The sequence below is a fragment of the Cannabis sativa genome, chromosome 4 (assembly GCF_029168945.1).
Source record: "Cannabis sativa cultivar Pink pepper isolate KNU-18-1 chromosome 4, ASM2916894v1, whole genome shotgun sequence".
Classification (NCBI taxonomy): domain Eukaryota; kingdom Viridiplantae; phylum Streptophyta; class Magnoliopsida; order Rosales; family Cannabaceae; genus Cannabis; species Cannabis sativa.
The window spans coordinates 82,573,301-82,599,603 of record NC_083604.1 but is presented as its reverse complement, the minus strand read 5'-3'; the positions used below and the strand labels follow the sequence as shown (position 1 = coordinate 82,599,603).

The following is a 26,303-nucleotide window of genomic DNA, read 5'->3' as shown; positions in this document are numbered from 1 at the left end:
TTATTGGAGCTTAGAATTATAGGTCCATAGTCCCCGAATTGCCACATCAAAATACTGTCAAGGGTAGGGGTAAAATGTTGTATAATATTGTTTAGAAAAATTTATTTTTAATTTACAAAATAATAATTATTTATTTTTGTAATAAATAATTTATTTTTTCAAATTAATTAAATAGGAAAAAAGAAAAAAATTGTCAGTACAAAAGACACATTTCTTATCTTAAACAAGACAGAAGAGGCACTACGTGCACTGTGTCTAGACACAGTTCATGTGCCCCATACAGTGGGAGTCTTTATTGCTTTTATCTTTTTGGATTAATTAATTAATTAATACAATTCGATAAATGTTTGAATTTAAAAAGTAGTTAAAAATATTTTCAGTTGGTTGAGATATTCCCTCAAAATAGTTGAGATATTCTCTTAAAGTTAGTTAAGATATTCTCTCATGTAGTTGAGAGATTCTCTCATCAATTATATATTTTTTTGAATAATTAAATATAATTTAATTAATTGAATGTTAACTACTATAAATATAAGCCTAATTTGAAGAATCGGAACACTTATTTTTTCTATACTATTTACAAATACACTTAGAGAGAAGAGAAATTATTTTTATCTCAAGAACAGTTCTTCCTTATGTGTTGAGAATTCAATAAGAACAAATTATACACTTTATCCTAGTAGCCCACACTACTCCTTGTGTTGTGTGTGGTGGATCGAATCGGAAGATTGGATTCAACTTACGAGAAGTTTTGAGAATACCCTGATAGTCATCAAGAGATATTTATTTCTTTTATATAATTTATATTTCAGATTTAATGTTTATACATACAGTGATCCTTTAAGATATAATACAATGATAATCAGATTACAATAAATATTTGTAGCGTATGTATATTTGGTATATAAAGTGTTCTATGTACCAAGAATCTGAGTTGGATCTAACTAAGTCCAGGTGTTAGCTGGCATCTCTCCTATTAACTACCATAAACAAGAAGAACCTATAAAGTCCACTCAAAATAGAGCAAGACATTTCAGCTCAAAGTTAGAGAGATAAGCACCTCGCAGGATTAAAGAGAGAGAGAGAGAGAAAGATTGTAAAAGAATTTGAAAAGTGAGAGTTTAGGGATTACTAGTCAAAGCTGTGACATGGAATCACCTCCATTGTTATACTCATATCTATTTCTTCAGTGGAAAGAAAGCAAGCTTCATGAGGATGTAGCCTAATTAGAATTGGGGGAACCTCGACAAAAACATTGTATTTGTTCCCTCTTCTTCTATGATCTTTGCTTTTCTTTTCTATTGATTTGCACATGTGATTGTGTTTACCATAGACCAAATTTATTCTTGATGATGAACCCACATTTACATTTTAAAAATACTGCAAAATAATAAAACACGTCGTGTCAATCCATAAAAAAATATAAGCTATAACTGTAATTTTGTTAGTTTGAGTCCGTTAACTTAGATAATCACTATGATGATAACACATGTCACCACTTAATTAAGTCATTTCATCTATATATATGACATAGCCCAATCAAATAGTAACATGTGTCATTCTAGTCATTACCAAAATTTAACCATTCACAGAAATAGAATTACAATAGTTATCTCAGCCAATTACTAACATATATAAAGCTTAGCTAGTTATGCTCAAATTATTCCTATTCTTTTAATTTCCCCAACATTGAAGTGCTCTATGCTCACAAACTGTCTTATCATTCATGCTAACTATTATTAATTCCAGTCTCAATTTCTGATTCATATATAATCAATTGAGATGAAACTTTTAATTCCACTCTAATTGATCAATAGAAACTAACTCCAGTTATTAAGATTCAACAAATACTTAAACACTTCAAAACTTTCTGAATTTTGATTCTATCTATCATCCATTCTAATCTCAACAATAGTAAGAATATTAATTAAACAACTTCTCTCTTGTAATTGTTCATGTGATCAATTAATGAGAACTGGATATCATTAGCAAAAATTTCATTATATAATTAATGTTGGGTTATCATTATAATTAAGAAGATATAATTGGGTTATAGTCGAGAACTGAATATATATAGGTACGTATAAGAGAGTTCTATACAAGTAGATAAGACTAAGTAGTTTTTGTTCCTATGTGATATTCAATTCAATAACTGAAAATGAAAGGTAATAAAGGTATGAAATTTTTCAAGTTATAGAAAGAAAAAGAACAAGAAATGGTATATGATATATCTAATCACAAAGGCAAGTAATTCTTTAAACATTTTAATTAATTAATATAATGGCTTTTGGTCACCATATCATATAACTTCAAGTGTATATATAGTACTCAAATCAAATGAAAAGTGTAAATATAGTTTGTAAAACATGTTATATACTAATCTCTTCTTTAATTTTGTGTGAACTAATGAGCTATGTGAGTAGGAGTTACTAATGGGTACTCAACATGTGAAGAAGAAATTGAATAGTTATAGTTGCAATTAGAGTATGTGAAGTATAGATATATATATATATATATGTATGTGTATAATCAAAGAGAATATGTATAGCTAAATGATTTGTGTATGATATGATTTTAATATGGTGAAGATATAAATTGATGTAATATGTAACAACATAGGTGACATATATAAAGTATGTGTACAAAAACTAGCTATGTCACATGTACTATGACTTGGTTTAATTAGATGATGATTACATCATATGTCTCATTAACAATTTTGATTAAATCATGTTAAATGATTAATGAATCACTCTTAGATTAGTAGAAATGAAAAATTAAATTTGATCTTACACAACTAAGAAACCTATAACACATATTATATGTTACACAACATAGAACATATATCTATACCAAAATATGTTCAACTTTAGTGGTATTGTAACCAATAATTTCCTAATCAAATCTAATCCAATTTTCAAAATTCTTGAATCAAGACATTCCTCAACTAAGTTCCTATCATCCCACCTCAAAAAACCCCAATTTAAACCCAAGCATTTCTCTAAAATCACTTAAAACCTCAATAACATCACAACAAACCCTAATTTTGACCATCACAGCTTCAAACCCAAATATCTCCCAATCTAAAAAACCCCAAACCACAAAAAACCACTCATTAAAAAGCTTAGAAAAAAATAAAGAAAATGAAAAAAACCTCATTCAAATCCATGAACTATAACCTAAAATCTAATCAAATCAAATAGACATAGAAGCACAACTAGGTAGAACCTTCAACACCCCAATACCCCCCAAACCTCCCCATCTATTAATTTCACAGCGAGTAATCCTAACCGTGGATTTAAATTCAATCGTAGGGTGGAAATTTAAACTTAATAATAAGAGCGATCCATGTGGTAAGCCTTTGAACCAATCAGAGCTCAGCATTCGGATATCTTCATTCAGTCACTTGACTATATAAAGTATTTCATTTCCGTCTTCGTCTTCACAACCGAAAATTACCAGTAAACAAATCTCATCTTCTCTCTCTCTCTCTCTTTAACTCATCAATGGCGACCACCGAAGAGCCTACCGCAATCGTAGTGGAAGAGCCGACGACTGAGATCGTCGCTCCTTCTGACGAGCCAGCAGCGGCCGAGGAAGCTACTCCGGTAGCAGCAACCAAGACTAAGAAGGCTACAAAGGAACCAAAGGCCAAGAAACCATCGAAGCCTCGTGCTCCCAAAACTCATCCTCCTTACGAAGAGGTATTTAATTTTTTGAAAATTCAATAGTTGAATTGTGTGAATTCTGGATCTGTTTCTGATTATGATCGTATTGATTATGTACTAGATGGTTAAAGATGCGATCGTTTCATTGAAAGAGAAAAGCGGTTCGAGTCAGTATGCGATTACTAAATTTCTTGAAGAGAAGCATAAACAGCTTCCGTCGAACTTCAAGAAACTATTGCTTTTTCATTTGAAGAAGCTTGTTTCTTCTAGCAAGATTTCAAAGGTTAAAGGTTCGTATAAGATTCCAGCTGCTAGGTCAGCAACAGCGAAGCCAGCTGCAGCGAAGAAGAAGACTGCCGGAGCTGCTAAGCCTAAGGCAAAGCCGAAGTCCAAGGCTGCTACTAAGTCAAAACCTAAGGCTAAGCCAGCTGCAAAGAAAGCTGCTAAGTCAACCAAGAAAACAACTCCCAAATCTCCAGCTAAGCCAAAGGCAGCAGCTAAGCCTAAATCGAAGCCTGCTGCTAAACCCAAAGCTGCTCCCGCTAAGCCTAAAGCCGCTGCTGCTGCGCCAAAGACCAAGGCTGTTGCTACTGTGAAGCCGAAGGTTGCTGCTAAACCGAAGCCAGCTGCTAAGTCAAGACCAAAGCCAAAGGATAGATCGACTGCTGCTAAAGTTTCAAGAACATCATCGAGAACTTCACCTGGAAAGAAAGCTCCTGCTCCTAAAGCCACAACGAAGAAAGCTCCGGCTGCCAAGAAGGCGGCTCCAGCCAAAGCCAAAACACCAACAAGAAAGGCCCCAGCTAGGGGAAAGAAGTGAAATTTGGAAGAGAAGAGAAAGTGATTAGCTTTTTTTAGTTTGGTTCTGTAGTTGTAAATTGGGGTAAAATTCGTACCCGTATAATTTGCTTCATATGAGGAAGAAAGTATTAACCGATTTTCTTTTCTTTGATATAAAATGTTTATCCTTTTTTTTTTTGTTAATTTTTTTAAGGGATTAGAGTTTGAATGTACTGTATTATTATTATGTTCTTAAACGATTTTTCGATCTATTTTACATCCCTCTTAATATTTTCTGGATCAAAGTTTTTGTTGCTTAGGATTCAAGCCTTTTCTTGCTTGTGCTTTTTTCTGATATTTTTTATTATTAAAGTTTAGATTTTTGGGTTCAAATAAGAAAAGCAATGTACAGTTTTTCGGGTTTAAATTGTTCTTATTATATTTATGGATATAGAATGCTTAGCTTGGTGCAAAAATATAGAATGCTTAGCTTGGTTTTGAAGCCATTTCTGGCTTGTGATTTTTCTTTTGTTTGTTTTTTAAATCATATGGAATAATCGAGTGTGAAATATTATATGGTAGATCGATTTTAAAGGTTGGATTATGGGGTTTTAATGTCTAAGTTGCAACAATTGCCGAGTAATTAATTTGTCATAACATGAAAATTTTACAGAGGACACAATAAATAATAAAAGAAATGAGTAAAAATGTTGTTGCTTTCTTATGTGTGTATATATGTAAGTAGTTTTCATTTGGATCTTTCAACTTTCTGGATGGCGTACTTGAGCTCCTGTTGAACATTTAATCTTGAAGGAGATAATACAATGTCTTTCCACACTGAACCGGCTTCGCAGGCTGGGTTGGGTGATTTGTAGAGTTGGTAGATTGAGGTGGCTTCAGAGTTTAATCTTCCTACTCTCTTTAAACAATCGATCTCATCTGGATCAACCAGTAGTGTCTTGTCTCTGTCTTTCCATCCTATCATCTTTTACCACAACAACAATAACACATTTTATTAGTTTCTAATTTAAGGAAACACAAAGTCAATAATGTTGTTGTTCTATTACCTTGGGTGGACCTTCCAAAGCATTAGTGCAATATAGTCTTGCATTGTCCACAAGGTTGCAATATGTTAAGAATGCATTTGCAAATCTCTTGTGGGATTTCAATTGTGACATAACTCGAACTGCTCTTCTACACATGATGGCTCTCCTATTATTATTATTTTTATTCCCAATTGTTAGTAAGTGTTTTCTTAAATCTGATCATTTCAATTAGAAAAAGAATAAAAAGGAATCACCTTATGCCTCTAACAACAGCTAAGTAAGCATCACACACAACTCCAACAAGTTCTATCCTGTATGGCTTTCTTTTCTTGCCTTCAATATTCTCAGGCTCCTCCCCTTCAATCCTTTCCCAATAAATCTCCTTAACATTCCCATCTTCACATACTGTGTAACCGGGTCCCATCCTATATCGGCGTCGGTGTACGTTTCTAGCCATTGTTATGGTCTGCACAACAAATGGTTCCCAAGAGAGGGTGCCGTCCATGATCACATCTCGACCTTCGTTTAGTGCTGTCACCAGCAGTGATGAGGCTGCATCTGTTGATGACTGGTGTACCTGTTTCAATGTTTACATCCTAAACTTCAGAATCAAATTTCAATCATTTTGAGAAAAATGGTTCTTTTTTTTTTTTGAAGAGAATCAATGTATCACCAGCTCAGCTGTTTGAAGCATATCATGATGGCCTCTAGAGCTAAGGGCTTTGTAGATAACATCTGATTCTTTGAAAGCATCTGCCTCAATGATCACTGCATTCCCTGCAGCTCCTGCCCAGAATGGTCTGTTCAACATTTCAATTCAAATGAATACTATTAGCTATTTTCCATGAGAAGATATAATATAACAAAACATATTTTTGTTGTTTTTTTTTTCGATTTCAATTCCGTACTCTTTGAGAATGTCTTTTAGAACAGTGCTCTTCCCTGCTCCCATCCCACCTCCCATGAAAAGGAGCACCGGACTTCGATCAGCATGAGCCACCGGGGCCATCACTTCAGTACACCGAGAATCATCATTGGATGAAAGTCCCATTGCTTTCAACTCCTCCAATAAGGTTGTGAAAACTCTAGCCACCTTCAAATTCTTTGTCACTCTTTCAAACCTCTGTTGCCTATTCACTCGTATAGTCAAGAGATTAAAGCTATAATAAACTCACTTCGGTATAGTTATTAACTAATTACAAATGAGTTCTTATCTGTCGGTGATATCATCAAACATTTGCTACTCATTTCTTAATTTTCATACCTTGTGGCCTGTAAAACAATGTCCTTAAACTTCTTTTTAGGCTCTGCATCAAGACTCAAGGCCTGAAAATTCAGAATCATTTCTTTCTGTTTAATCAACTCAAAAACACAAAGCAAACAATTGTAATTGAGATAATTGAGAGTGAAATGAGGGAGTGACCTGACTAATCATAAGATCAGCTTGATTCCAATGAAAAGAAAAATAACTAAGAATACATCTCTCAAACTCTTCAACAAGCTTAACAAAAAGTGAATCAGCATCTGGTTCATTGGCAAAGAAAGTGTAAATATCATCTTCAAAACCCTCTGATTTCCTAACGTATTCAGAAGCTAACTTGCATAAACGCGGACATTCTCTTCTATCTTTAAAACCCATTTGCCTAGCTGCCATTAATTAGTCAAACACATTCATCATCATCATCATCATCATGTTAATAATCAAACATTTAATTAATGAGGGAATTAATTGATTAATTACCTACATAATGAGAAAACCTCTCAAGCTTATCAGGTCGACCATTTTGAGAAGCTTTACGACGAGGAACCATCTTCTCAGCCTTGAGCTTTCGGAGACGGTAATGAACCGCCGCAGCTATCATTAATCCGATGGAAGAAACCGCCACGATCTGTGTAAAAGTTGGCTTGTTTCCATAATTGTCTGAAACAACAAACAACAAACAAACAAAATCAAATTAAAGAAGATGATGAATCTAGTAACATACATAATCAACGAATGAATGAAGAGAAAGAATTAAGATTTACCTCTTTGCATAGCGAAATTTGATGAATTGAAGAAGAAAAAAGGTTGGAAATTTGGTTAGGGAAGTGATTATGGTTTGGTTTTGGTTTTTGTTGATTCATTTGATCATTTTGATTTGTAATAGTGACACGTGTCGCTTTATCATGCTATCCATATTTGGTGGAACCAACTTCACTGACTCATTCAATTTTCTCCTAATTAATCAAAACTTAATACATATTTTCATTCAAATAAATAAATAAATAAATAAAAATACATTATTGTAATTTTAAATGATATTTTCTTATAAATTAAATTAAGGTAAATGTTGATGTTGTATTGTATTTGTTTGCTGCCTGAGACTCATCAGTTTGTTTGTGATCACTTAGATAATCCCAAATCAAGGTTATCGTACGTAACTCATCATCACACCTCATCTTCTTGTTTGTCTTATGACTCTATTAATTATGTCCTTTTTTTTTGTTTAAGTTTTGCTCTGCATTTCTTCTTAACTAGAGTTCTAGTCTTCTGCCTTCCACTTTCCTAATTTGCTTTCTTTTAATGAAACAGTAACAGTATGTTATAACATCTGGTTGTAATCCCAATGTTGTCACTTTTAGTACTCTTATTAATGGTTGTGTAAGTTACATGAGAAAATGGCTAGTGGGAAAGATCATGGAGATGGTTTTAAGTGCAGACCAAGTCTAATTTGGTGTGGAGCTATAATTGTTGGGCTGTGTGAGGAAGGATTGATAACTGTTCTTGGAAATGAAAGGTAGCTCTTTGATTCATGGTTTGTGCAGCACAGATAAATGGGAAGAGGCCAAAGGTTTGTTCAATGAGATGACAGATCAAGTGACTTTTAGTGTGTGGTTTGATCAAAGAATCTTATGATATGACTGAGAGAAGCTTATTGTATCCTGATTAAATCACTTACAGCACTTTGTTATGGCTTATGTAAAATTGGTAGGCTTAACTTAAGGAAGCAAAGAAGCTATTTTGATTTGTGGACTTTGCAAGAAGAAATCGAAGATTGGCATGGGAATTAGGCCCAATGTAGTAACATACACTACCTTTATAGATGGTACTGTTAGGTGAGATGCAAGTTCATCATCTGGTACCGGATGCAACTACATATGTTGTTGTTTTGGGTGGACTGTCACTCTGCTAGAACAAGCATGTTTCAGAGGCGTTGGAAGTTTTTCCTACTCAGATTGCATGGGAGCTATATCACACATTTATCCAGACAGGCCTGGTTTCTAATGTTGTGACATATTCAATCTTGATTTGTCACAAGTGATCAGTGGCATGAGTTTTGGTTTACATTCGGAAATGTTTGCTGAATTTTAAACTTGGGAGGAGTTCAACTGAAGAATATTCTTGTGATTGAGATAATGTATGGACCAGACCTGCCTGCAATAAATCTCTCTCTACACTCACCTGAATTAATTGTATATAGTAGAGTTTAACATTGATAGAATCATTGCTTAAGCTATCATCATTATTTTTTTTTCCAGCAAATAATTTAGTTAAAAATCATTCTTCTGTTGAAGAAGAAAAAAAAATGAAGAACCCCATATAATAATAGCATTATAATCAGTAAGCTCTAATTGTATTAATTTTCTGTTAAACATTTGCTAAGTTGCTAAACTAATTGTTCAGCACAGGATTCTCTCTTCACACATGGGTTCTTTTCTAGTCCTAATCAAATCATTCTTTTAATATATGTGGACTACATGACAGGTCCTTACAGTGTTCTTATTTTTAATCTCTAACCTCATTGCTGATTTATATAAGAGAATTTTCGCTGTCAAAGCTGCATATGGAGGGTGCAAATGCTAGTCCTACTCTCATAGAATCATTGATATCAGAGCACTTTAGGTACTCAACAGTATCCTACTTCGACTCGTTGCGTTTATTATCAACAAACTAAGTCAATTCATTCATGTTCCGATATATATTCATTGGGATGCTTATAAACGACTTTTATAGTATCTCAATACTAGTGGCTTGTATAGTATTGATGATAAACGCTCCACAAGTGGTTATGTTATTTTTTTTGGTGTTAATCTTGTCTCTTGGTCTGAAAAAAAAACAATCGATAGTTGCTTTGCTCGGTGTAGCAGTAGAGATCAAATGGCTCACCTCCATTCGCCGTGAACTCTATGTCACTCTTCCATAATCAAGGTTAAGCAGCTTCTCATGCTGCTAATTCTGTCTTTCATGCTCGTACCAAATACATTGAAATAGAGATTTTCTTTTCGTTTGTGATCAAATTATAGCTCATGAGCTTGATGTTCGTTTTGTACCATTTATAGACCAAGTAGATGATGTTCTTACTAAAAAGCATTGCTTTGCCTACTTGATGTTCCACACCATTTCGTTTGAGTGGGGATGATAATAAAAAATGTCCAAGTATTGTGGCTTGACTACATCTTGTTTTTTCTTTGCAGTTGGTGTTTTGTATTACCTCACATTCAATCTTGATTAATAATATCAAAGAATCTTTTCTAATTAAAATTATGTTGAATGAAAATGCATAGTAATGTTTAATTAAAGAAGAGAAGAGAAGAAGAAGTAAGTAGGTAGAAGAATACAAGAGTTTTTTTCTTTTCTATTTTTCATAGAAACAAGCTTATCACTACTTTTGTATCAAAATTGGCAAGAAGAGGCAACTAGACAAAATCTAGTAGATCATTACCCTATTGTCCCTATCTATCACCAATAATTCATTTTTTATTCTCTCTCCTATAAAATTGAATCACTTTTTTTAAGTAAATCTTTTATCAAATTTTTCTCCTTGTCATTTTACATCAACTCTATTTTTACATACATACGTATATAGAATAGATATAAATGTTATTTTTTTCTTTAAAAAAAAAACTAAAGTGTAGCATATATCAAACACTATAATTTGAGTAATGTAAGTTTAGAGAGGGATTGCCTTAATTTAGTTATTGATTTAAATTTTTGTAAGTCTATGTTTTTCCCATATGACATTGTGATTTAGGAGTGTAAGAGATTATTGTTAAACCTAATTCTTTTGTTTTCTTGATCAGTTTTGTAAAACAGTTTGCAAATAAAGTTATGCATGTTTTAGCGCTCTATTCTTGTTGCTCATTGTACTTTTAGTGGAACTTCCATCCCTATTGATATTTCATCTTTAGTTTTGGATAATTTAAGTTAACGAAGTTATTTATTTTTATTAAAAAAAAATTAGACAATCAATAAAATATAATATAGAAAGAAAAGAGAGTTTAATGATGAATTATTATGTAGCTATGCTTGAAAAGTAAAGGCTATAGGGTTAGCTTTATGTTGATTGTTGGCAATGCCAATGAATGATAGTGATGCCCAACAATACATATATATGTCTTTCTTTCAAATACACTTTTTTATTTGTTTGTTGTTAAAAAAGTAATTAGTTATTTAAATTTAATTGCTAAGATGTTTGTGGGTTTGCTTTATCCAATGTTAATCCACTTTGGAAATTGCTATCATAAATCAATTAAATCATTATGAGATTAGAATCTTTTGCAATTGCATGGTATTAGTTATTTAAGTTTTATTATAGGTTAATTAAAAATTATGACTTTTCCAATCAATCTCCACACCACAAAGTAACTACTATTACTTTGATTCCATTAATTTTCACAAAAATATAAATCTATTCTTTCTTTCTACATGCCAACTTCATGTACATTCTTCTTCTTCTTCTTCTTTCTATAAAGAATCTTTAGCTAATTAATAAAAATGAACTTAATCAACAATATATTATGTCATTCTCAATAAATAAATAAATTTCATGTAATTTATACCTTAGTTAATGAATAATATAAGAATATAAGATGAAATGCCTTAAAACAAAGATAGTGATGAACAATTATTAAGAAAGAGAGAGAGAGAGAGATACATAGCTGTGGGTGTGTTGTATTTGGTATATGTTTAATTTCTTGGTGTGATGATTTGTTTTGTAGACTCCTTGAATATTATATATATATATGACAAGAGAAGATGATTATATTATATATAGTTGGGGGGAATGAAGCCTGGTCCGAAATCCTTCTTCTTCTTATATATATTTATATATATGTTTGAGAGAAAGATCTCGAACCAGACAACATTCCCCTCAACTCAACTCAACTGTTTCTGTTATGGAGAGAAAAATAGAGAGAGAGAGAGAGAAAGAGAAACAGAGATTTGATATGCACAACACAACATGGCCATGAAGTGAACATCAAATAATGGATTATTTGATTGATTCCTTATATATATATATATAAATATCACATGACAAACAAAACAGTACTCCACTAATAATTTAATTACCCACTTCTACTTTCCATCTAAATCACTTTTCACTGTATATTATATATATATATTGATATATTATACAATGTATGGGGTTTCACTCTTTGAGTTAGTATCAAACTCCGAATGTACTCTTATACTAACCTAAACACCATTATCAATTTGCTATTAAGCCTTAGACCTTTTCATCTAACATATATAAAATCTTAGCAAATTTTTATTAGAAAATTAGATTCAAATACTTTGTTGGAAATTTTTTAATACTCCTTTTAATTGTTTTACATTGTTTTGAATAAATTATTCAAGAGAAACAAAAAAAATCAAAATTTTTGTTTACTATCTATAGTGTACAATTGTATATATATATAGATTATTTGATGAGAATTTTTGAAAAATAACTTAAAAATAATAATTTTACAAAATAAAATTTTAATCTAATGACCAATAAATAAAAAAAAATTAGGGATTTTGTGTTTTATTTTACTATTTAATTAAAAAAATCTCTTTTCTTAAATTATATATAAAAAAATACATTTATATTCAGCATTACTTTTATCTATATCTCTCTAACTCAAATTAGTTTTTTATAATCTCTCTTGGCAAGATAGAACAATCTCAATCATATAATGTAAAAATAAAAAATTTCTTTTAATTACATAGCAAGATTAAGCATAAAATTTAAAATTTTCCTAATAATACCTATTAAAAGTGTACCTATATAAATGGATTAACATAATGAGTAATTGAAATGTTTATCTTTTGAATAGTAATTGTAAGTAATTGAAATGTTTATCTTGGAATAGTAAATGTCCCAATTAATTTTCAAATAATGCACTTTTTAATCCACATTATATTTCTTCATTTTTAGTGTTTTATTAGACAAAAATATATAGAAGCCATTTGCACAAGATCCACTTAAGTTGCCTTGTTAATGTAGATATGAAAAGAGTTATATTTGTTAAATCTCAAGCTTAATTAACACACAAATTGAATACTATTAATTGCATTTTGACCCTCTTAAATTAATCAAAGCTTTTTCATTAATTAACCACCAAAAATAACATTATATATAAAGTTGGTCTTCTTGTTTTGTAACTAATTTTGTCTCCCATCTTCAATAAAAGTAAAATTATATAAAAATATTATACTTTTTCCCACATATATTTTTATTCAAATTATTAAAAAGGAAAAGGGATTTTACAATCACTTTCACTAGAAAAACCAATTCTTTGAGCCATATTCCATAATATGTGTGTACATTTATATACACTATCCCTTTCATGAAACAGTCTCTCTTTTCAATAATGACAATTTTTTTTCACTTTAATTTTCTGTGGAAATTACTTTAATTTTTAGTGCTAAAATTAATCAAGTAAACTAAAAAGTTTCCTACTAGTACTTACTACTACATATGGAATTAGTCAAGTTGGTATTTTCTTCTTTGCAAAAATTACATTATTTACATAAGTTTCATTTAATTTTAACTACAATATATTCCAAGGATTTATTAATTAAAAAAATCTACTATAACCATATAGTACTAATAATCATAATTTATTTGTTGAAAATGATACAAAATTTGACAAAGTACAATTCCGTACATTTTCATATATATCTATATTTATAAGATATGATTGCATATACTATTCTTCTACTAATATATAATTAATAATTTAATCAATTAATTAATTAAAGATGATGAAAGAAAATCATGAAGGTAATTATTTAACATTGTAACGTCCCCGCTTCAAGCCTCCATTGGGTCCTTACACCCACGGAATAATGGCTCTTATACACGAGTACGTCACTTTGGCTGCTTCTTGGATTGATGACTGACCCTACAGACCAACACGAGTGTTTTCAGCGTGCTTTGTCCTCACTCACACGCATCCTGGGAAAACTTCCCAGGAGGTCACCCATCCTTGAAATTGCTCCAAGGCCAAGCACGCTTAACTATGGAGTTCTTTCGAGATGGGCTACCGAAAAACAAGATGCACCTTGTTGATATAGGTAGTACCAATCAATCCATTTAAGCCCTCTTCAACTGTGTAGTCCCATACCTACGCTCCTCGAATCATCCCACTCGACCTCCCTGTGCGACGCGGATTGCACAAGCCTTACCCGCATTTCCCCTTACGGATCACGGGACTACCGACCGTCACAATCACCCCACAGGTCCGTCTCGTCCCCCGTCGACCACTTCCTACTGGCCGGGTCGTGCTCGATACCATTTGTAACGTCCCCGCTTCAAGCCTCCATCGGGGTCCTTACACCCACTCGAATAATGGCTCTTATACACGAGTACGTCACTTTCGTTCGCTTCGGATTGATGACCGACCCTACGGCCAACACGAGTGTTTTCGCCGTGCTTTGTCCTCACTCACACGCATCCCGGGAAAACTTCCTGCGAGGTCACCCATCCTCGAAATCGCTCCAAGTGCCAAGCACGCTTAACTATGGAGTTCTTTCGAGATTGCTACCGAAAAACAAGATGCACCACTTGTTGATATAGGTAGTACCAATCAATCCATTTAAGCCCTCTTCAACGGTGTAGTCCCATACCTACACAAGCCTCGAATCATCCCACTCGACCTTCCCTGTGCGATGTGGGATCGCACAACTTCCACCGTATTTCCCCTTACTTTATCACTTCGGGACTACTGACTGTCACAATATTTAAGGAGGGTAGAATGTAATATCCAGATTAAAATAGTATTTAATTTTTTTTTTTTTGGATATTAATTGAGCGAGGATAATTATCTTGTTTCTTTGTGTTGTTAGTGAGTTGATATTATTGCTTAGAGTAGTTGTACCAATTTTCTAGAGAGTTAAAGTTGTATTAACTACGAAAGTAAAATATTATGGTATTTTTACAGAGTAAGTAATCGTTTAATTAAAGCCCAATATGAAGGTCCATTAGGGTTTTATAATATATTTAGTGAGTTTAATTAATTAATGTTAAAAATTCGTAGGTTTGGATAAATTCAACGTGATTAAAAACTGTTTTACTAAAATAATCATATCTGGAGTTCTAGAGCTCGGATTAAGGTGATTTCAGTGGCGTTGGAAAGATAATTTAAAGATCTATAAATTTTGTAGAAATAACTATATCAGAATTCGTAATTTTTCTAGGTCAAAACTAAGCCCCTAAAGTTACGAGATTGAGAGCTTACAATTTAAATTTAAAAGTTAGATATTTGTTTATTTAATAATTTATCATATTATTATTGTTATTATGTTAATATTATTATTATTCATAAAAATAAAGCTAATAAGAGTCAGAATAGTATAGGTTTCATTAACCCTAAAATTATATCGTTCTATTCTTCCCACCTATCTGAGCAAGACTAACCCTAAAAATTTTCAAGTCATCTTTCCATTACATCCTTAGCCAAATCTATACCACTCTTCACTTTCATCTTTGATCACCATCATCTTATGTCTATCGATCCAAGTAGCTTGATGTATTTGAGGTAAGAAACTCTACATTTACTTATTTATTGATCACAATAGGAGAATTTTCGTAGGTCTCATTTTCTTATTTTTCAGAATGAAACATGTCTCAGTAAAACTGTCATATCTCTTTAAATACTCATCTGATTCTCGCAATCTTGGTGTCTATAGAAAGCTTATTAAATTTCCTATAATTCTTATGAAGAAAGGTTTTACTGAATCGAAATTTATCTATGTCAAAAATTAGTATTTTTACGCTGTTTGTTGTAAATCGTTTTTCATATTTTCTATATAAGTTGTTTCAGTAAAATCCGAATATCTCTCTGAATAATGATCCGATTCTAGAAATCTTGGTACTGTTGAAGAGATAATTCAATTTTCCAAATGTTTTATGAAGAAACCATTCACTAATTATTGATTATTCTAAGTCAAAATTATTGTTTTATTGCTGTAGTTCGAAATCCATTTGTTTCAGGATTTCTAGAAAACTGTTTCGGTATAATATCTATATCTCTTACGTTATAACTCCGATTTTAAAGATTTTAGTGTCATTAGAAAGGGAATTTGATTTTCTAAAACTTTTATGAAGAGAGTATTCTCTGATTTGGAATATTTTAGTATCAAAACTTTGTATTTCCGATGTCTCCTGTGATTCGTTACTCCATATTCCTTCTCAGAAATAGTTTCAGTAAAACTATCATAACTCCCTCAGTTTTAATCCATTTTTAATGATCTATATATCGTTGGAAAGATAATTGAATTTCCTATAATTTTTATGAAGGAAACTTTTACTGAATTCGTGTAGTTATTGGTCAAAAATAGTATTCTTTCTGTTGTACTGTAAGAGTGTGAATTTTAATGTTAGGGCCTTGACCCATGTGTTATTATAGGTAGTAGTGACGAGATAACAACTCTTAAGCAGCGGGATTTGAGGTAAGGAAATTAGATAGTTTTGTATGTGTTTATCTACATAAATTTAAATTCTTTATGTATTGAAATATGACTTATGATTTGTTTTTATGAATATGTATATGGTACTGAGAATGTGTGGTATGGACACAATATGAGTTTGTGAATTGATACATAGATTATGGTTGTATGACTTGTATATGTTGTATGCCGTATGTTGTGTATTGTATGTTGTATGGTGTATGGTTTATGTTGTATGTTATATGTTGTATGCTAACGTCTCGGGTAAAGTGAGTGGACCATGGTGGGGTATGATACGGGATAAGTAGTTGAATGTAGAGATACCCTACCCTACATTTTACTTGAGTCGTGTATGAGATTGTTATGGTGGGTATGATACAAAGTGATGTTACCGTTGAATATAGAGATACCCTATCCTATAACAATGGTAGTAGCCGTATAGGCCCATGTTATTATATGGGCGAGATTAGGCCCTGTGATATTGTAGGGTCGCTAGGCCCGGGTTATGTAAGTAATGGCTATGATATGCCAATGTTGTGATAATGTTATTATTATCTATAGTATTGATATGATTATGTTATGAGTATGATATTGGAGTTATGATCTCTGTATATGTGTACGGTGTGAACAAATAGTATAGACTTGTATGATAAAGGTTTCCATATGTACAGTTATTTGGTTATAGTTATAAAAGAGCATGTATGATATTGCTAAAACTTAATAAATACATTAATGGTATGTGTGATATTATATGGTATTGTTTGATAAGCATTTCCTTACTGAGCTTTTAGCTCACCCCCCTTACTTTCCCCTTGCTACAGTATTAGACAGTGAAGTATGTATAGTGAGCGTGGTCGGGCCCGGTACGTATACGTGAGCGGCCACGGGCTGACAAACGATCTAGAACGCCGGTGGTGCCTTAGTTTTATTTTAAGCAGTTGATAAATCTAACACAGTGGAAATGCATTATTTAAAATTATTTACTTACTGTATCTTGTTTTACAAATGAAGGATCCTTCTCTGTTGCATTTTGATTTTTTTTAAAATCCACTGTTGTATTTAAATTATTTTTTTTATCTTTTCAAATTATGCATGAAAATAGTATTTTTGTAAAATAAGGCAAAATATCGGGGCGTTACAAACATTCCATAGATTTTTCTTCTTTTCTTTTATTTATTTTTGTAAAGGCAAATAAAAAAAGTTAAACCAGGTCAAATAATAAAAGATAACATAATTATTATAAAACATGTCTATTATTAATTCCTATCATGATGATGTGGGTTATGAATAGTAATGAAGGACAAGAATATGAACTTTGAAACATCTTTATACAGAAACCTATATCAAAGAAAAGATAACCTTTTTTTTTTTTTTATCCAAATAAGCGGATTACATGTTATTAGTTTTTTTTTTTTGGATTAAGTTTTACACTGTATACTGTATTAAATTTTCACGATTATTTTACGGTTGTTTTTTAGTTGTTCTGATTTTAATTATTTTATTATGTTGTTTTACAGTTATTTTAAGTTGTTTTATAAGAAATATAAAAAAAATTGTGTGACAATAAAATTATAAACTTTTATTTAAAATTCAGTATTTTTTTTACCACTACAACAATCAACTACATATCAAATATAAAAGATTTATATTTTATCTTCAATTGATTAATTAGATCATCAGTAATGTAATTTCAAAATCTACTCTATCTCTTTAAAGATTACACCACTGCAATAAAAAAAGATATTCCTACCATTAAGCTACCCAATACGATTTCTTCCCATAAAATTGTCACTATGAATCCTCTTTTTCTATAATCATAGAAATCAGCAGACAATATATTTCCAAAAGCCCTTAATTCCTTTATGCCAAAACCCCATTTTTTATTTTTATTTTTATTTTTATTTTTGTTGGAAATAATGCATTCACTATAGAAACGCATAACAATAATATTAATATTTGTATATATCTATTATTGGAATATGGGGTGTGCTGTTTTTGATGTTTAAGTTTCACTAAATTGTTATTTTAATCGATTTTTGTTTGTCTAGACGTTTTGATATATAAGTTGAAATAATTAAAAGTAAACACATCAAAATGTTTGAAAATTTTCCCATTAAGCTTAGATTATGTTAAGATAAGAAAGCATGCATACACAGTCAAGTTAGACAATTGTGAGATCCAGCTAAGCATCTACTGTTGTATATAAATATTCATCTAACACCATTCTTATTTGAGGTTTTTATAAAAATATTAAATTTTAGATAAAAATTTATAAATTTTATTGTTACACAAAATTTTTTATGAAAATATTATTTTTTTAATAAAATAACAAAATAGAACAATTAAAATAACAATAAAACAGCTAAACAATAACCGTAAAAATTTAACACAATACACAATATAAAATTTACACAGTATTTTTGAAAAAAATTCCGTTCCAAAGTAAAAAAGTAAAAAAGTAAAAAAATTAGAAATTTCAGTATGTGGTGTAAAAACTTCTTGTTATTTGGTGTTAGTTAACGATATTTTTTAAAATTTATTACATTAAGTTATATGAAACTCGATACTTAATTGTGCTAATGATGAAATTATACTTTGGATGTTGCTAGACACTAATGATGCCCTTTTAACATTTCTCATTCATAAATTATAGGAAAATTTTATATTACACCTATGAATGTTAATTTAATAGAGTTTTTTAGTAATTTTTTTTCTCTTCATAATTGTGTATGATTTAGTTATTTAAAATTACTGGTAAATTTTTAGAAAATTTTAATTTGTAGTGCTAAAATAAAGTTCAAATATTTCATTGCACGTGTGATTATTTTTTCTTATACGCATAATAAATAACAATTTAAACTTTATTTTTAGCACTATAAACTATTCAAATTACAAATCGATCCGAAATTGATACGAGTTATACTGTAGATTTACCCTAAATTAGTATAAAGTATATATGTATGTATTTTGAGGTGTCATCTGTGGCCAAACCAGTAGTACATAATTAAACAACAGCAAAAAGTAAAATAATGATCAAGTGACATATTTGTAATATGGTCCAAAAAATCTGTTTGGTGTGAAAGAAAACTCCCAAACAAATATATAAAGTTCTTGTTTGGGTCCCTCACTCACTATGAGGCTTTGGAATTGAAATGAAAATAAGGCTATTTAGTCAAACTCAAAAAGGTATGAAATCCGTAGTTGAAATTGAAACACATAAAGAAGTATATGAGTGAGTAACCAAAGCTGTTCAATTCCATTATTAAGTATAATAAAAATTAAAGCTTTTTGCATAAAATGAATGAATGTTTAAACATTGAAACAAATTACAACACAAAAAGCTAAGCTAGAAACTTGGATTATATATTTCATTCTATCAAACAATGAGTCAAAAAGAAAAACACCCCATTACAAGGTAACAAATGAGCTACAAAAAAAAAACCTGAAACAATGGACGTGAAGGCCTGTGAATCAGAGTGCCTAAAGTGTATTTGATGTTAAATTGCCTATAAAAAAATTTAAAGGAAAAAAAAATTGAAGAATAACCGAACACCATGTTATATAGGCGCTGTACATGTTGACCGAAAATGGCCAGTCTGATTACAGCGGCTGCAATGCACAACTCGTTTCATCCGACCCCCATCTTCTGTGCGAACTCGCTTTTTCCTTGGCTGTGCAGGTGGCTTCAATGACTTTGGAGGGTTTATAATAACCTTTGCTTCAACAAGATCACCTCCATTCAGTGAGTCCAAATCTAATGGCGTTTCTTTCCAAAGGGTTTTGTCTGGAATCGGGTGTATTGTCTGTGAGTATGCCTTGCGATAATTTGCCACGGTGAAATAATTTTCTGTAAAGCGATGAACGTTCTGCCTGCAAGAGAGAAGAGCTGCTACAGCATGAGCACAAGGCAGTCCAGAGAGCTGCCATCCACAACAAGTACAGCAGCGAGTTCTGATGTCCACAACATGCTCTCCTTCGAGGGATAGAACTTCGAATTTAGCATCGTCTTCTTTAATGACATGACAAGAATTAGCACGCTCGATTGCATCTGAAACGAGCTTTTCAGCAGATGGAACTAGTGTTCCTGTCCACTGCATACTCAATTCTCGACGTTCATTGAACCAAGTCATCAGCTGTCGTCGTACACACTCCATCATTTGAATAATCGGAAGCCCAGAGGCTTCAAGTATCCAGGAATTTAAAGACTCAGCTGAATTAGAAGTCATATGACCAAGCCTTGTTCCCTTGAAATAAGCTGTGGCCCACAAGTAAGGAGGTACTCTTCGAATCCAATAGGCAGCTTCCTGTGAAATCTCTTCAATCTCAATAATTTTTGCTTCAAACTCCATTACTGTTAAGGCATAAGCAGCCTGCCAAAGAAGATTGATAAGCATGGAATCGTTGAATTCTTTCTGAAAACTGTCACTAAGGAAATTCAAGCAGAATCCATGAAAAGCAGCTGGGAAATTTGCTTCCACTCCCTCTACAATACCCTTTTGTCGGTCAGACAAAATCGTAAGTCTTGGCATGTTTTCCACATTTATCTCAAGGAGGATGTGCAGCTCGGACAGAAACCACATCCAATTATCATCATTCTCTTCATCAACCACCCCAAAAGCTAATGGGAATGTGGCCCCATCTCCATCAAAACCAGTAGCAAAAAGTACAGTTCCAAGGTACTTGCTTTTCAAATGAGTTCGATCAAGTCCTATTAGAGGCCGACATGCATTCAGAAATCCATATATAGAAGCTTGAAATGAGATAAAGAGGCGTTGGAAGCAGTTATCAGCAGGATTTCCATAAACCAGAGCAATGCTTCCAGGATTCGTCCTTCTAATCTGCTCACAATATTGAGGCAGTAACCGATAATCTTCCTCAAATGATCCACGAAGAGCAGCCATGAACCGTTCCTTTCCCCTCCATGCCTGCTTGTATGATAAAGTGATTCCGTGAACTCGGTGAATCTCTTCCAGTATCTCCTTTGGTTTACATTCTGGATTTTCCCTCAAACGTTGTTCCACAGAATCTGCAACCCACTGGACTGAGGCTTGCTGATGACCAAGATGAGCAACTCCACCACAATTATGTTCTTCATGGATGGTCCTAATTGTGAAGGTCGGTACACCAGGAAGCTTTGCAGCATGAATTCTCCAAGGACATCCTTCACTTGCACATTTAGCAGTAAAACGAGTCTTGTCAGATTTAACTGTCTGCATCTCAAACCGAAGAGCAATAGCTGCATCTCTCAACGCCCTTCGACAACTCTGGACATCAGAAAACTCTTGGCCAACAGAGAGTTCATAATTAGGGGCCACAACTAGGGCTCTAGACTGAGAGACAGGTTCACTAACTATCATCTGAGAATGATGAAGATCAATATCTGATGACGAAACAATATTCATTTCCTGTAGCTGATCCTCAGATATACTCATGCTTTCATGAAAATCATGGCTCTCTCCTCCAACAGTCAATTCATGATTAACCGATAAACCCAATTCATGTGTATCGACATTGATAGAAAGTCTATCATCATGCTCATTAACATCATCAATATGGTCTTGCTCTGGTTCATAATTATTACTTCCTTCCGTGTCTAAATTGTTAGCTTGAAGATTCTTCATATGTTCATGTGTAGCAGCCATTTCATCCTCGTTTAACTGTCCAAGAGCTAAACCATGATCGTGGTCATGAACTATATCAAGCTCATTGTCATGATGGGAATGTGCTAAATCCAAATTTTGATCATGAGTCACACCACCAACATGTTGATTATGCCCAAGTCCTAAACTTTGATTAGCCCCAAATGATAAATCATGACTTTGCCTCATAATCACATTATGACTAGCCATTACAAACCTAAACCCCAAATGGTTCAATCAAAACAACAAACACCTAAAGTTCTTCCAAACTGTATGTCATGTAAACCTGATTCAAAATTAAAATACTTTTAGATTAAAACAACACTAAAAATCTAAAATAGTAAGTCCAAAAATGGAAACAAAATCAAAAACCAAATGCCAGTTCAATACCCCAATTTCACGACCCAGAAAGGGAAAGAAAGAAATAAAAATCAAAACTTTCAACAAACAACATTCAAAGAATCACATTCACAAGAGTTTCCAACGAATCAAAAAAGAAAACTTATCAAACCAATGCAGAAGAATGGCAGCGTAGTATTAAATTCAACTACCCTAAACAACAAAAAAAGGATAATCAATACAAAAAACCGAAAAATAAAGACCGAGACTGTTTGAAACTTACAGTGCTGTAAATGAGCTCCCGGGTAACAGACATAACCTGTGAACAAACCAACAAACGAAAGATTATGAAAAGGGTAATTAGGGTTTCAAAATAAAAAAACAAAATTGAAAAGGGGGAAAGTGAACGAGTTATAGAGAATGAAATTGGCGGGTGTTTAAGGGTAAAGATGAGAAAAAAAACCTGTAAAGGAAGGAGTAGAGAAGAAAATGGAGAATGGGTAATGGGGAGTGGTGGATTGGTGGGAGGGGCGTGAAAATTTGAAGGAGGGAATTGAATTGAATCAATCTGAAATGAATGCCCTACCCTTAAAAATCACTTCTTTATGAGGGCATATAAGTCATCTTCACTCTATTTTATTAAAAACACATGGGAAATTGGAAATTAACTTTTTTTGGAGGAATTTATATTTGTTATTATTGTTTGTTGAATTTCCTTTTTTTTCACCTTGATTTTACAAAAATAAATATATAATTTTTTAGACACTAAATTTAGAAAAATTTGAGAATTGAATTAAGTCATATTTCTATATAATAAACATTCATATTTTAAATTTATTTTGTATTATTTAAGCTGATTTTTCTTTTAAAATATGCATTTTTTAATGACTTTTAAGTGATTTTAAAAATATATGTGGGAGTGGATCAATCACTTATAATTTTAGTACACATTAATACTAATACAACATATAAAAGAAGATTGAACCCATTTTCTTCATTCCTAACAATTTTTATTTTTCTCTTCAAAAAGAAAAAGATGTAAAATTCTTTAGTGAAACTACTTTCTTTTATACAACATATAAAATTGCATTTGCTTACGCAATCATAATAGACTACACCAACAAGGTTGTAATGGTGCAAAGAATACAAGTACTTTCTGAAACCCACTTAGAAGAAGAAGAAGCTCTCTGCCATGGCTTCAACAAGCACCGAAACAAAACTATCTCCTGAAAAATACTAAGCAAAACCGCTATGATATCGTCACCTCTAATCAATGCTTTCCCCCTGTCCTCTAAAAATGAGCAATCACAAATGAGCTATACCAAAAATGTGCCTCTTTCATTATACTCCCATATGCTCCTTCAAGATGGAACCTTTACCTTCTAAAAGCCGAGATTCAAAAGTAGGAAGCAATTCAGAGACAACGCTTTGAGGCGAAACACAAATCATCTTATTATTGTTGTTTCCCTTTGTAGCCATTTTTGAAAGAATTGTAACTTCCTCTACATCCAAATTTACATTAAACAACTCCTCCCAAAACATATCGTCGTCTTTGAAATTTGATTCCTTCATTAGTTTTACTACTTTCTCCAAGCTTGCCACATTCCTACCAGCACCACAACCCATAGCAGTTGCAGCACCAACTGCGTTTGCAATTGACAGCGTACTAGCCATCGGCAAACTGTTTATAAAACCAAATGCAATAGCAGCTACAAAACTATCCCCGCAACCAACTGTATCCACAACATCCACCTGTTACATTTCCACAGCACCATATGAAATTAGTCAAGTATCAACAAATAAACAAAATAGAGCATATAAATTTACTATTGCCAAAACCAGTTCAAGTAAATTTTCAAAGAACATTTAGAAAACAGACAAATCAACAAGCTGAACAAAAAACATATCATACCTTGAACGAAGGTACAAATGATAGACTTGACATAGTAATCAAAATCGAACCCTTTGAGCCCATTTTTACAATCACCCATTTCGTGCGCACTGCTTGCTTGAGTAGTTGCTGCCCAGCTAATATCGGATGTTCTATGCCAGTAAGAGTCTCAGCCTGAAAAATCAAGAACATTATTAGATAAAAAGATTATAATATCTTTGGCTATCAAACCAAGGCATGATTGACCAACTAAGAGATGAATCCATTGACCATAAAATAGAGAAGAACCATAAGAGTTTAAGCCAAGACCTCATCAGCTGTTAGAAGAAGGACATCACTCTTCATTAAGAGATGATTAAGTGCTTGCTGTTCTTCCATTGTTCCAGCAGAAAGACTCTTTCCCCGAGGTCCGGGATCAAAAAACACTGCCGTTCCAACTTCAATAGCATACTCTAATGCAGAGACAATTATTCCAGGTGGAAGCTCATCAAAGCCATAACCATTGCAAAACAGAATCTTTGAGTTTTTTATAGCCATTTTCACATCAGCAGATAGTTTTCTCAACCAACTAAAAGCAGGGTCCTTACTGAAATCAGCTCGACTGATAAAAACAAATAATTCAATTCACGTTACATTCTTTACAAAATCATACAAAAGCAGCAAGCTACAACATAAGAACTATAATGCATACCTGCAAAAGCCATGTCTTTGCATTGAATCCACTAAAACCCAACACAGAAGAGTTTCATATGAACCAGCAGAACTCTTAACCAAATCATTATCTTCATTCATCTCAACAAATCCAATTCCTTCATCATGAAGCACATCAAGAAGAAAACTTCCATATATTTCATTACCCACATGACCAATAGCAACACAGTTTAATCCCAATCTAGCACCTGCTATTGCCACATTACAGTTCCCACCAGCTTCCCAATATCGCTACAAAAATGCATGAATCTTATCAAGATTTCAAAAAGACCAAAACTTTTTTCGGTCTTGACAACAAATCTAAAATGGGTCAAATGCATTTCCACATTTTTGGCATAAAAACAAGAAAAAATCTTATACAAAAGAGCAAACCTTATCGGGAGCCGAGGCAGCTAAACTATCCATATAAGCTTTACGGTCCTCTTTGTTTGATGGGGGCAAAGTGGGAACATTGAGGACAACATCGACGCAGAGATTGCCAAGGGTGGAAACGTCAACGGCTTTAAGTGCGACTCCGTTCTTGGGGTTTGTATGTTGGAGGAGTGAGGTGGAGCCATTGAGAGAAGTCGCCGAAGTGGAGTTAGGGTTAAGGCTGTGAACTTGGAGAAGAGGGGTTTGGAGGGTGAAGTTGGGGGATGAGGTGAAGAAGGAGCAATGGGAAGGAGAGAGTGTGGAGAATGGTGGTTTAGGGTGGAAGGGAGTTGGGGTTTTGAAATTGAGGGGTTTAGCGGCGAAGCTATGCATTCAGACAGATTTGAAGGAACAGAGCAAAGAACAAGAATTTGATAATCAAACTGAAAATCAAAATGTTTTCAAGAAAATCTTAAAAACAACCCTTTTATAGTTTCTTTATAGGAAAAGATAGCCTTTTTATTTTTACTATTCAGGGGCTAACGTTACACCATATTGGTAATGGAATTCAATTGACAAAAAAATATAAATATAATGGAATAAATAAAAAATAATTAGAATTAATATTAAATATATGTTGTTTATCAAAATTGTTTAAAAATAAAATAATAATGATTTATTTTGTTTAATTTATTAAAAAACTGTAATCTGAATACGTAGAGTTATTTTATATAGACATATCTTAAAAGGACAAAATTATCATTATATATTTAATATTAAAAAATAAAACAAAAACAAATAAAATCTATTTCCTTTAAAAAGTAGAATAGTATTTTTTCACTTATTTAATTTTAATAAAGTAAGTAAATAAATATAAAAAAATGACCACATTATTATTGATTTTCATTACTTATTAGTAACATGCTAATTTAAAAATTCTAACTTAGAATGGAAACCCTTTCATAACTTAACTTAGTGTGATGGGATGAAAATTCTCAAATAAGGGTGTTTGCTGTCCAAGTGATGCGGTTTTTGACAATTTTTTCAAACTAACTTGTACATGCAGTTTTTAGAATTTTTCAAACCGCACACGCACCGGGAAACTAAAACCATAAAAACCGTACCGCAAAAAATGGTGTGGTGCGGTGCAGTTTTTTGCGGTTTCTGCAGTTTGGACTATTA

At 32.5% G+C, this 26,303-nt stretch overlaps 4 protein-coding genes across 7 annotated transcripts; 1 reads left to right on the top strand and 3 right to left on the bottom strand.

Annotated features, from left to right (window-relative positions):
• Positions 1-3,297: 3,297 nt before the first annotated feature.
• Positions 3,298-4,753, top strand: LOC115714509 (histone H1). The gene is made up of 2 exons (XM_030643236.2): positions 3,298-3,704; positions 3,790-4,753. The coding sequence occupies exons 1-2, from the start codon at positions 3,507-3,509 to the stop codon at positions 4,486-4,488; spliced, it is 897 nt and encodes a 298-aa protein (XP_030499096.1). The 5' UTR covers positions 3,298-3,506; the 3' UTR covers positions 4,489-4,753.
• LOC115714508 (calmodulin calcium-dependent NAD kinase) lies at positions 3,788-7,656 on the bottom strand. Of its 4 annotated transcripts, XM_030643233.2 has the most exons (9): positions 7,520-7,656; positions 7,236-7,415; positions 6,918-7,141; positions 6,759-6,820; positions 6,403-6,624; positions 6,168-6,294; positions 5,749-6,071; positions 5,516-5,660; positions 3,788-5,433 (listed from the first exon to the last, which is right to left on the bottom strand). In XM_030643233.2, exons 1-9 carry the CDS (start codon positions 7,527-7,529, stop codon positions 5,197-5,199), a joined length of 1,530 nt encoding a protein of 509 aa, XP_030499093.1. In that variant the 5' UTR covers positions 7,530-7,656; the 3' UTR covers positions 3,788-5,196. The 4 variants fall into 4 exon arrangements, with proteins under 4 accessions (XP_030499093.1, XP_060970999.1, XP_030499095.1 ...); XM_061115016.1 differs by lacking the exon at positions 7,520-7,656 and having other exon boundaries at positions 6,918-7,137; positions 7,240-7,410; XM_030643235.2 differs by lacking the exon at positions 7,520-7,656 and having other exon boundaries at positions 7,240-7,379.
• An 11,876-nt stretch (positions 7,657-19,532) lies between these two features.
• On the bottom strand, positions 19,533-22,765 carry LOC115714348 (uncharacterized). The gene is made up of 3 exons (XM_030643023.2): positions 22,632-22,765; positions 22,452-22,487; positions 19,533-22,115 (listed from the first exon to the last, which is right to left on the bottom strand). Exon 3 carries the CDS (start codon positions 22,037-22,039, stop codon positions 19,748-19,750), a length of 2,292 nt encoding a protein of 763 aa, XP_030498883.2. The 5' UTR covers positions 22,040-22,115; positions 22,452-22,487; positions 22,632-22,765; the 3' UTR covers positions 19,533-19,747.
• Positions 22,766-23,156: 391 nt separating this feature from the next.
• LOC115715147 (fructokinase-1) lies at positions 23,157-25,679 on the bottom strand. Its single transcript, XM_030643967.2, has 5 exons — positions 25,143-25,679; positions 24,751-25,001; positions 24,369-24,660; positions 24,081-24,233; positions 23,157-23,920 (listed from the first exon to the last, which is right to left on the bottom strand). Exons 1-5 carry the CDS (start codon positions 25,512-25,514, stop codon positions 23,510-23,512), a joined length of 1,479 nt encoding a protein of 492 aa, XP_030499827.2. The 5' UTR covers positions 25,515-25,679; the 3' UTR covers positions 23,157-23,509.
• Between the last annotated feature and the right edge of the window lie 624 nt (positions 25,680-26,303).

Excerpts from the sequence above, each read along its gene's own strand:
- LOC115714509 (XM_030643236.2), top strand. The coding sequence starts at position 3,507 with ATGGCGACCACCGAAGAGCCTACCGCAATCGTAGTGGAAGAGCCGACG. Across the intron at positions 3,705-3,789 it reads CTCATCCTCCTTACGAAGAG|ATGGTTAAAGATGCGATCGT; the intron begins GTATTTAATTTT and ends ATTATGTACTAG.
- LOC115714508 (XM_030643233.2), bottom strand. Across the intron at positions 6,821-6,917 it reads CTGATCTTATGATTAGTCAG|GCCTTGAGTCTTGATGCAGA; the intron begins GTCACTCCCTCA and ends CTGAATTTTCAG. Across the intron at positions 6,625-6,758 it reads ATTGTTTTACAGGCCACAAG|GCAACAGAGGTTTGAAAGAG; the intron begins GTATGAAAATTA and ends ACGAGTGAATAG.
- LOC115714348 (XM_030643023.2), bottom strand. The coding sequence starts at position 22,039 with ATGGCTAGTCATAATGTGATTATGAGGCAAAGTCATGATTTATCATTT.
- LOC115715147 (XM_030643967.2), bottom strand. The coding sequence starts at position 25,514 with ATGCATAGCTTCGCCGCTAAACCCCTCAATTTCAAAACCCCAACTCCC. Across the intron at positions 24,234-24,368 it reads TTCTTCTAACAGCTGATGAG|GCTGAGACTCTTACTGGCAT; the intron begins GTCTTGGCTTAA and ends TTGATTTTTCAG. Across the intron at positions 23,921-24,080 it reads CATTTGTACCTTCGTTCAAG|GTGGATGTTGTGGATACAGT; the intron begins GTATGATATGTT and ends GAAATGTAACAG.